The sequence below is a fragment of the Melopsittacus undulatus genome, chromosome 1, assembly GCF_012275295.1.
Source record: "Melopsittacus undulatus isolate bMelUnd1 chromosome 1, bMelUnd1.mat.Z, whole genome shotgun sequence".
Classification (NCBI taxonomy): domain Eukaryota; kingdom Metazoa; phylum Chordata; class Aves; order Psittaciformes; family Psittaculidae; genus Melopsittacus; species Melopsittacus undulatus.
Window position 1 is genome coordinate 109849735 of NC_047527.1, and position 11250 is coordinate 109860984.

Here is an 11250-nt window from a genome sequence, read left to right on the forward strand (position 1 = left end):
ATGCACGTATGTGTGCCTAAGTGCACAATCATGCCCTATCTAACCTTTGCAGCAAGAAGCTAGTGTGTTGGCTCACAGGCTCTGTCCTCACTTTCACCCTGCTAACCTCTGCTGAAGCTGTTGGAACTTGCTGAGGCTACCAATCTAGGTCCATACCTAAGCCACCTAACTTCTTCACCCTCAAATTCACATCCCTTCCCATCTGCTTGGCATTTCAAAATCTGGAATTAAGCAAGCCTGCAGTGGATGTGCATGTTGAAATGCACTACCCCTTAAATGGCTATTGCTCTCTGCTTTGTAGTTTCCTTGTTGCCCAATAGCTCTGTCACCAGCTTTTTTTTTGTCCTGGACACTGCTCTTTTTTCACTACTGTCTTTCTGAGAAATGAAAGAGGGTGGGATCTCAATAACAACCTTAATAATGGAGTTATCAGGCCTTTTGTCTTTTTCTTTTAGAAGGTATGGTAAGACACAGCCCTAGATGACACACACCCAATAAACAGGCAAAAACTTTGCAATCCCTGTTCTGTGTTACACACCCATTGAACATTTTGGGTGGAGAACCTCCAAGGTCAAACTCAGTTCTTTAAAAATATTTCCATTTCTACATTATATACAGCTGAGGAGACAAAATGTCAGAATCCCTAAACCCTGGTAGCCTTCTCTATTGCAATTGCAACTGTAAGTAAGTTTCCCAGGACACATCTGTGTTTCACTGTGTGAGATACTGTACCAGTGGTAATATTTAATATATCCTTCTTGTTGCAGGTCAGATTTTGCTTAAGTTGCCACTTATTCCTTGCCTATAAGGAGGCGTATTGTCTACTCACTAGCCAGCTACCGGTCTGAGAATAATGGCAAGGGTCTCTCATCCACATTACTTTGGCCTCAATCTGTATTTATTGGTTCAGTTCTTTTCTGCATCAATTTTAAACTATTTCTCATCTAAACCTATGAGTTAGATGAGCTCACTATGGTGAGCTGAATTCACATGCCAAAAGTCAGTTTCTCAGCATATAACTTTGCCTTTTATGCCAATAGTTTTACCAAGTGCTTAAGGGATTTTTAACACCAGCATTAGTGAAGCAAAAGCCACAAGGCAACATGAAACAAGTTCTGCATGTGTCCCAAACCAGCATACGCGCCAGGCACGCTTTGAAGAGCCATTGCTCTAAAAAAAAGCAGTTCACAGAGGCTTGCGTTTGTCTGGTTGAAGGTCACCACCAGCATGTGGGTCAGGTCAGCCCTACAGCTGACTCAGGATCTCTGCGTCTGAGCCAGGCAGATCTCATGCATTCCTTCCCATGACTGAGTCTTCAAGGTTTCAGACTTGCTTCCCCAATGACTGGGCAGTTCAAAGGCTCACTCTCTGCAGTAAAAGTTAAGGACAGGTGGCTCCAGCCCAGTCATTGCCTTTCTCTTTTTCCTTCACTTCAAATGCCCACTGACTCTCCTTCCCCACATGCAGAACTTGTCCTACGTGCATTCACCTCACCAGGACAAATTATTTGGAATAAAGGTGCAGTCTTGCAGTAACAATCATGTTAACTTCATTCTGCTGAGGCAAAAACTAAGTCAACAACAGTCTTTCAGATATAGAAGAACTTCTAGTTTCTACTGCCAATATTATTTTCTCATCAGGGCTTGTCCTCCACAAAGCAACCTGATTCAAAGGTATTTGTACCTGCAACCAGGTGACTCAAGGTAAAATGTCAGCATAATACTTGACATCCTTTGATGTGTAGGACTTCAGAGCGGAGAAAGATGAAACCAGACACGTGATGCTGATAAGAATTTCTTTTTATGTTATTCCAATAAAAAATACATTCATACAGAAATATAACAATCTTGCAAAAAACAATTTCAAATAAAATCTTGTAAAACAAAATTTTTACAAAAATCTTACAAAGAGATTCTTTAGATAACAGGGTGCTTCAAAAACAAAAAAAGAAATTTCACTAATAGAAACATTTTCTTCTTAAATTTCAAGCAAAAATGTTTTTTTTTTTTATTTTTCAGCTTGATTGAGGCTCAGTTATCACCTGAACAAAATGTACTTATTAAGAAAATTACAGGCATTTGACATATGGCACACAGCCCCACCCCATCCACACAACTCTGATGGTATTTCACAATTGAGACAAGCCAGTGCAAGTTTAATTTATTTTGTTGTTGTTGTTTGGGGTTGTTTTTTTTTGTTTGTTTTTGCTTTTGTTTACTTTCTTGTTTATAAGAGCTATGGCTAAGCCAAGGACAATGCAAACGAGGAGTTAAAAATACAACAAAACCCAACCTTAAATAGAAATCAATTTTCTGGAAAATTTTGTTTGCTTTAGGGAAGGAAAAAAAAAAAGTGCATTTTCAGGCAATTTAAACCAAAAATGAAACGAGAATGATTTAAGCCTGTGTGTTCCTTAGAACCAGATCACTTGCATATACTTTTTTTTTTTTAAACCACTTATCTACATACATTTCCAGGAAGATATACCAAAATATTAGCATAGTAAGCAAGACCAATAATAAATAGAAAAAGAAACAGGTCACATGTTTCATTGCATCAACTGTAGTGAGCTGGTTTAAAAAAAAAAGAAAATACTGCTTTTGGACAGACAATTTCTACTCTAGGAAAAAGGAGTCTTTATTTTAGCTGAACTATGTAAAATTAGAGCTCAACCACCACAACGACTAGCTCACTCACAGCTCCTCCAGTAAGCTGGAAGGCCAAAACCCGAGTGTACTTCATCTGCACACAGCTAATACTCTTTTAGCATGCCAATATTCGGTTCATATCATTCTTAAATGGCCACAGATACGCTATTCCAGACAACCTAATAACTACAAAACACAGTCAGCAGTCTGAGAAGGACTGAATGCCAACAAAGCCTTTAGCATAAAATTAAGCTAAAGGTAAAGCCTCTAAAAATGCTATATTTTAATTAACTGTATCTTTTACTTCTTTGTCTCCTTAATGACTGTATTGCAGGGGGTAGAGGGAATATTTTGATGGGCTGTGGCATTTTTCAGCTATGTGTTCTAATTTTTTTCCTCTTAAAAAAAATATTTATATATTATCTATATATATACACACATACACAGACTGTACACACAAATATACATACACAATTATTTTTCTGCCCACTTTTAAAAAAAAAGTAATATAGTTTCTTTCTGTATGACCAACAGATAGCTATATATATAGATGTGAAACTTGTGCCTTTTAAGCAAATACATCTTTTAATATTTCTGTATCTTTAATATGTATGAAAACTCGACATATTAAGTACAGTTGGGGTGTGTATATACACAGTTGTTGTGCAAGGTCAATATAAAAAAAGTCTCAAGGTGGCAGAACTGGTCAGGTATTCAATTGGCATATGCATTATACTGTAACACAGTCAAATTGTCTAAGTTAAACAAATACTGTATTGACATGAATGACTTTTCTCTATATTTGTCTTTGTGAAGGAGGACCCTGGAAGTAACCTTTTTTCCCCTCATATTATACATTTGATACAGTACAATGCCAGGTGAAAAGAGAGCCTTAATAAAGCATGCATCACCCATACCCCTGTATAAGACCCCCTGCAAGAGAAGGTCACTTGCATAAGGCACCATTATTAAGGTCAACAGTGCATTAACAGCTAGAAAACCAGAAGTTAGTCCTCAAGGCATAAATAAGAGAAAAATTAGCTGCATGAGAAAAATCAGTTTCTAACCAATAGTGGTTTTATCCACCCAACAGAAAAAATTATTCATGTTCCATACATTATGTAACATTAGACCAATCATATTTTAGCTGCTCTTAACTGGAATCAAAACTGCAGTCCTGATTAAAGAATGGAAAAGCATATAGTTCCCCAGAACCATGCAATAACCTTGGTATTATAATGAAAAGTTATAGTTGTGTTACGTTTGTAAATACACAGCTTATACAATGGATTACAAATGAGCTCTGTAGCAAGTAAAACAAGCTACTTGACACATTGCACGTTTAATAGCTGCACCAGACACCTAAAGCTCCTCTCACACAGGAACAGGGAGGTACCCCATCTCCATTCTGGCATCCTGACTCTTTTTATTCCCGCCCCCCCTTTCCCCTCTCAATTTCCCCTCTAAAAAGGTGCAGACACCCCTCCCCCCACCCCTTGGAAATGATTGGTGGTCGTCCCATCTCACAAGATATTCCTCACATACAAGACATTCAGACTATTTTTTTTCTCTTACAGTTATAAAACAACCACAAGAAAAAAAATGTGCCTCAGCATACAGTCATCGAGAGATCCTCATCGCATACAGTCACCCAATCATTAACATTCTCAGTGCACATGCTCACGGCAAAGGCTTAGGAGCCACTCAGAAGGTTAGATACCAGTGTATGAGTCCAGGAAACCCCAAACATCACGCACCGCGGTTGCTATGCCGTTTCTTACATGACTTATTAGCCCTCAAAAGACCTTCAAGAAAGTGAGGTCCTGGAGGCAACTGGGTAGGGTGCAAAATGGCATGCTTTGGCTGGAACACGCATCCCTTCGCTCAAGGCTCTTCAACCTTGACGCCTCTTAGCCCGCAGGATTCACCTCTTGACCCATTCAGAGATGTCTCTTCATGTGAAGGGCCAGGTGGTCAGACCTGGAAAAACACCTGCAAAGCAAGAGCCAGGTTTTGCATTAGCCCACTGCTGAAGGCATGCACAACACAACATGCATGGCTGAGGAACCCTCCCCACTGCCCTGCTACTCAGGAACATGGCTGATGGAGGACGGATTTGGCATTCCCTGGATACATGGGAGTACTCAAAGTGTCTGTGGGCACCCAGGAGCTCCACAAATGAGTGGTAACACTAGGGACTTGTCAAAACTTATCTGAAGTATCAGGCTACAAGCCACATCCCAATGACTGGTAAAATGGGAGGGTTTTTTCCCAGTCTAAATATAAAACAAACCCCTAAAAATACCAGACACAGTTGCATTCCCAAATGATTCCTTCACAAGTCAAAAGCAGCTTAGACTCACTTTCCAAGAAGCATTAAAAATAACTATTTAAAAAGGCGCACTTCAGTAACATACCTGTCACAGTGACTACATTTAAAAGGCTTGGCACCAGTGTGCTTTCTGAAGTGTCTGGTTAATTCATCACTTCTTGCAAAACGCCACTCACACCCTTCCCATGAACATCTGTAAGGCTTTTCCCCTACAAAGAAAGCAGATTACACGTTAGTCATGACTTCATTCAAAGAAAGGTAGGTGCTATCCCATTCATTTTCTATGGAAACCTCCTCCACCCCCCAAAGACAGCCAATTTTATTTAAATTATCTGAATGCTTCAGAACATGTAGGCAAAGAAGGCTTGCAAAATTCACCCACGATTTCTATTTAACTATTTTGCTGCAACAGCACACCAAATAATCTCATTCTTATTAAAAGAAAAAAAAAGTGATTAAACAGGCTCACAGGAAACAAAGAAATCCAGCCTTCTACCATTCCTGTGCATCCATAATGGCAGGCTTACTCCCAAATAGGTATCATGCACTTTATGAAGCTGATTAAAGACAGCACAGCTAGGCTCCAAAATGCAATTAGGCTACTGTATTGCACCAAAGCCCTTTGTCACTCACTCATCTGCATAACACGCAACCTCCTTTCTGCTGAGCCACATATTCTTGGAAAAGCCTGCATGCCACTTTGAACACTGCTATTTCAGCATTCAAGAAATACCACTTCCATTCACAGGAACGTTCTCAGCCAGACAGCACCAGGACAACAGTTCTGCAACACTTCTGAGGCCGGCAGCTATTTATGTCTGCTGAACCACCATGGTTTCAGTGGAAGTTGTTCTTTCCTCCTGAAATAATCTTGCTTTATCTGACTTCTGCATGACAATGGGAACATCCGAGCTTGCTCAGACTTCCCATAAAAGCCGCAAAATGCTGAGCTCATGAGTCAAAACAGGATCTTTTCCTTGAATTCTCTTTCCACTTCTTGGGGGAAAAAACCACGACATACAGGTCTTTGGACTGGTACACCAAGAATGCCAGGCCAATTCCTCATGTTAAATGATGGCTACTGAGCCAAAGCACAGCTCCACCAGCTCCACATATTTAACTGCTGTCATAAAGACATGTCAAATAATAATGCTCAAGCAAGCAAATCAGCATGCTACTTCAACCATAAAATATTTATAAAAGCCCTGAAGTGTCCTATCCTCCTCACTTTCTTTCCCAGTAACACACAGGATTGCTCGTTTTAGTACAGGTTCCATAACAATAAAATGCTGTTGTTCAGTATTTTGGGATGAAATTATACAGTAGATCATACATTTGTAAGCCCAAATATGTTAGAAGGACTACTGTGGTTTTCCAAGATTTTAGCTGGTAACAATGGCACACAAAAACATTGAATGATTTACACCTATAGATATACTTTACATAATCAAGGCCTTGGGATGTCTGACTGAACAGACCCACTGCAGACCAAACCACGAAAACAGGGATTTAGCAATCTGACTGATTTTCATGTGACCCCATGCTCTGTTTTTTGCAAGAAAGTATCAGCTCTCTTTTGCTTTAGAAATAAATGTCAAGAAAGGTTTAGCATATACTTTGGCCAGATCTTTGTTCCCAAAGACTACATACCGCTGCAGCTTCCCTACTATTGCCTATTTAGATGAGTGGCTACCATTTGCTATGACAGCAGACTAATCTACCACCAACCGTCTTGGCTTCAGCTCGCTTACGGAAAGAATGAGGAAGTGATGTCCATGCTGGTAAGCCTCTATTACTATTATATCATCTCTCCAAACCTGGGCTCCCACCCAGTGATTGTGTAATGATGTGACACCACCATCATCAGGGGTATTCCCTACAGCACTTGCCAATTCTTAATACGCATACGGTTACTAACCTGTATGAGTGCGCTGATGTGCTTTCAGATGTGAACTTTTGGTGTAAACTTTCCTGCAGCCATTAAAATGACACCTGTGAACACGCCTTCTGCCATCTGGCGAGGTGTCACCATTGGCAGGTGTACCTTTTTCTGCAGTCTTTCCAGCGGTACCGGTACGAATTTTCCCTGGTGAATGCAACTCACTTGGGGTACAATTCCATATCTGGGAAGAAGGCTCCTTGCTCAGCTCAGGAGACGAAGGGGGAGTGGAAGTGACAGATGAACTCAAGTTTCCTGAACTGGCTAAAACATCGCTTATAGGGTCAGAGGTAAACTTTGTTGTGGGCGAGAGCTCCTCAGAGCTGTCTGAAGATTCGCTGCTCACATCAGAATTTAAACTGTTGGTCTCTAAGTTCTGACTAGTAAGATTGTCCTCCTTTGCGACACAAGTGTTCTTCAGTTCAGATTCCTCCTTTTTCTCACGTGCCAGAATAATTTTGGTCCAGAGGTCCTCTTGGCTATCAAATTTGATCTCAGATGCAGAAACGTAACAGGGTTCACTTTGAAGATACCGTTCCAACTCCAAACATGTCTAGGTGAAAGAGAAGGAAGAAAAAAGATGAAAGTTACAACCTTGCTTAAAAATAAACTCAATTGTATTTTACACTTGAAAAAGCATGCAGGAACGTAGTGCGTTCGATTTGAGGTTTCTAGGTTCAAAACAAATTAAAGGCTCCTCCAGCCGTAACTAGGTGACTGTTACGATGAAAAGAAATCTGTTTTTGAGACCTGGGCAGGAGTTCAAACACACAGCTGAAGGTGCAAGTCAGCTTTGGTTTCCAAAATAGCATTCTAATGAGTCAGTCAAATTATCATCACTCTCATCATAAAATCTGTGTTTTCAGTAAGCTGACATTGAAAAGGGCCACAGAGAACCACAACAAATAATTACACTTTGCTCTCGCGCCTCATCTAATTTCAAGTTGTTTTGTATCTCACACAAACATGAGGCTGAAAGGACCCAAGTGAACACAATGTGCTCTGACAGGCAGCTAAAACTCAAACGCTGTGTCAGAAAACAAAGCCACATTTCAGCATGGCTGCGGAGCTGCTGGCCCGTCTTCTGGGGACATCAATGGAGCAGCAGACATCCTCCCATTTCCTGTGCATGAGAACGCAGCACACTCGACTTTCAAAGAATGTCATTTCCAAGCACACTGGCATGCACACCACATAACTTAAACTGCTCCCATGCGTGTTCACAGGAACATGGGGAACTTCAACAACAGAGAAGAGGGGAGAAAAAAGTTCCAGAATAGAAATGTCCTATTCTATAAGATGCAAAACGGGAAATTACTCTGAGGTCCTGCTGGGAGTCCCACAATGAACAAGAACTTTATCTACTGGCCAAGAGTGCACTGTATGAGTCATCTCTCTCTTTCTTTCACGCAATGCCAAGGGAGACTTCCTTTTAAAACCCTGACCATCTGCCAAGAAAGTACTCTGTTCAAATATACATGCAACAGTACATGGACAGCTTCCCCCCCCCCCCCCGTTCCCCTCCACTTCATGAAACGAAACAAAACAAAACACAAAACAACCCTAAATGGGTGAAGCTGTGGTTTTCAATTTCAATTCACCCTGCTGACTTTCTGGCCATCTTCAGAGAAAAAAAAAAAAAAAAAGAAAGGGTAGGAACTGTTATGGCAACAAGCTGATGTTTTGAGATTATTCTTTCCACTATAGGAAATGATCCACATGGAAGCTTTACACAGAAAATGGACACATGAAGTTTCCATACCAAACTCTACTTATTTTAGCAAGATCATCTCTTCCAAGCCCGGTAGCAAAACCTGATCCCAAATGCCACACATTCCCTTCACAGCCCCTTCGCATCTGTCCAAGAGCAGAGCCGCCATGGGAGCTGCCTCCTTTTTCCCCCAGCACCGCTCAAAGTAAACTGGGTCACATGTTCTGGCCAGGCTACAGTGGGGCAAAATTAGGAAGAAAACCCCCAAACAACCAAACAAAGACCAATGAATCAACCCCCACACTAAACCAACCACTGCACACAATATTTATGTATTTGTCTATAATTAGGTAACTGGCTCGTGATGCATGTTAAAAACAAAAAAGGTTTAGTGAGAGACAACACAATAGTGAATTGAATTCCCATGAAAACAGGTAGAAAAGCATTTATTAAGATCTTGTTAAACTTTCATATTCCCGGCTAATTTAAATTCCTCATTAGGTAGATTAGTAATGGGGACTGTAGTGAAGCTCTCTCCGAGTTTAAATGCCTCTGAAGGCTACTGGGAATGAGGGCTGGCCCCTCGCCAGAAGCCCAAATGCCTGAAGGAAACTACTTAGCTCCATTTCAATCACGTACGATGAAGCTGCCTCTCTGCAAGGGGAAAGGGGGAAGGGAAGGAGAAAGGGAAGGAAAAAAACCACCCAAACTCAAAAGGAAAAGCATTGCATACAATTAGTGTGCATGTGAGGGCTGTAACACTTTGCATTTCAACGTTCTCCGAGAGGCTCCTGCGCCCAAGCCAGCAGGTACTTGGTTCGGTCGCCGGGCTGAGCAGCTCCCGGCCGGGGGAGCGGAGCCCCCGAATGTCGGCGGCCACTGCCGCTCCTGCTAGCCCGCTGCTTGGGCAGGCTCGGGAGGCGGGGGTGGAAAGGGGAAAAAGAAAAAAAGAATTAAAAAAAGGGATAAAAATGCAACAAAATATGTCCATTAAAGGGAAGGAGCCTCCGTTCTTCCTCCTTCCCGACCAAAGCAATTAGCGAGAGGGGCTCGCTGTCATATGACTGACAGCTCACGGGCTCCGCAACGCTCCCTGCGCTGGGAACGGCTACGATACACGCACACAACTATGGATTATACATGTACACACAGAGCTACGTGTGCATATGTGTCCATGCACTACTACAGGGCTTCTTACTCATCACTGACAGGAAAAATAAGAAAATAAAAAACAATAATAGAAAGAAAAAACAAAACAAACCCCACCACGGCAACGGACGAAGAGCAGCGCTCGGCCGAGGCCGGGATCTCGGGTGACAAGACCCAGCTGTGCAGCCTGGACCTGGTACAAGCTGACAACTTTTGCCAGGACTCATTGTGGCTGGATCCGGGAGCAGCGCAGAGCCAGGATCGGCCCGGGCCGGCTGAGCGAGAGAAGAAGCCGGAGCTGCGCAGCTCTTGACATCCACCTCTGCACTCTCCCCACAAACCCGTCTTAGTTAAAACAGAAACACCTGCTCCAAAACATTCCCTCGCATTCACGCTTAATGCGCCCCGAAGTCGCTGATGACACTTGGCCTTTTGTATTTTTTTTCCTCCTTTCCATTTGAAATCCGGTCATCGTTTAACACGGCTTAAAAACCCCAACCCGACACCACCACCACCGACACCCTCGTTTACCTGTTGCCAGTACTCCTCCAGGGACGGCAAGGCCGAGAAGTAACCCGTGTCGTGCACAATCTGGAGCTCCTGGAAGATGCTGCACATGGGGAGCACATCCATGTCTCAAGTTGCAACAACAAAGTCAGTGCTGGTTACCAAAAGCACTACGCGGACGCCTCCTGGGTGCGCAGGGGCTGAGGGGTGCGTGCGGGGGGGTGTCAAACCTCTGTTCTCGGGCTTCCGAGCCCCCCCCCCCTTCCTCCGAGAAGAAAAATAACAGTAACAGCGGCGTGTGTACAGATATATATGTAGGTACGTATTAATTCCGTGAGGAGCTTAAAAAAGACCCAAAGTTTCATGCAAAGTTTAACCGCACGACGCGGCAGTCCGGCTCCCGGGGCTGTGCACGGCGGCGCGGCTCTCCCCCGCCTTGCGCGGCCGACGGCGGATGTTCCGCTCCGCTCCTCCGCGCACCACAATATTTGCAAACACGGCGCCGGCTGCGAGTGGAACCCCCCGCGAGACTCCCCCGGCCAAGCCTCTGCCCGGCCGCGGCGCCCCGCCCCGCCCCGCCCCGAGCGCCCCGCCCCGCCCCGCGCGCCCCGCCCCGCCCCGCGCGGCCCCGCCCCGCGTGATCCCATGACGCCCGCCCGCCCGCCGCGGCCCAATCCCCGCCGCGCACCCCCGCGCCCCGCGTGCCAATGATGTCAGAGCCGCCCAATCGCCGCGCGGCAAGCACCGCGGCTCCTCCTGGCGTGACCGAGCCCGGCCGTGACGGCTCTCGCCATTGGCCCGATTCGAAATTCGCCCCGTGCTGATTGGCAGGGCCGGCGGCAGGCTATTTTTAGCAGGGTATATAAGGCGGCGAAGAGGCCGCTTTTTTTCGGCAGAAGAGGCGTGCGCTTGCGAGGCTTTGAGCGGCGCTTTCGAGGGGGAGGGGAGCAGGCGGCATCCGCCG

The 11250-nt window shown here is 44.1% G+C and overlaps 1 protein-coding gene across 1 annotated transcript; it reads right to left on the reverse strand.

Annotated features, from left to right (window-relative positions):
• Positions 1-1782: 1782 nt before the first annotated feature.
• On the reverse strand, positions 1783-10817 carry KLF6 (KLF transcription factor 6). Its single transcript, XM_005153020.3, has 4 exons — positions 10311-10817; positions 6899-7472; positions 5066-5189; positions 1783-4640 (listed from the first exon to the last, which is right to left on the reverse strand). Exons 1-4 carry the CDS (start codon positions 10410-10412, stop codon positions 4589-4591), a joined length of 852 nt encoding a protein of 283 aa, XP_005153077.1. The 5' UTR covers positions 10413-10817; the 3' UTR covers positions 1783-4588.
• Positions 10818-11250: the final 433 nt, after the last annotated feature.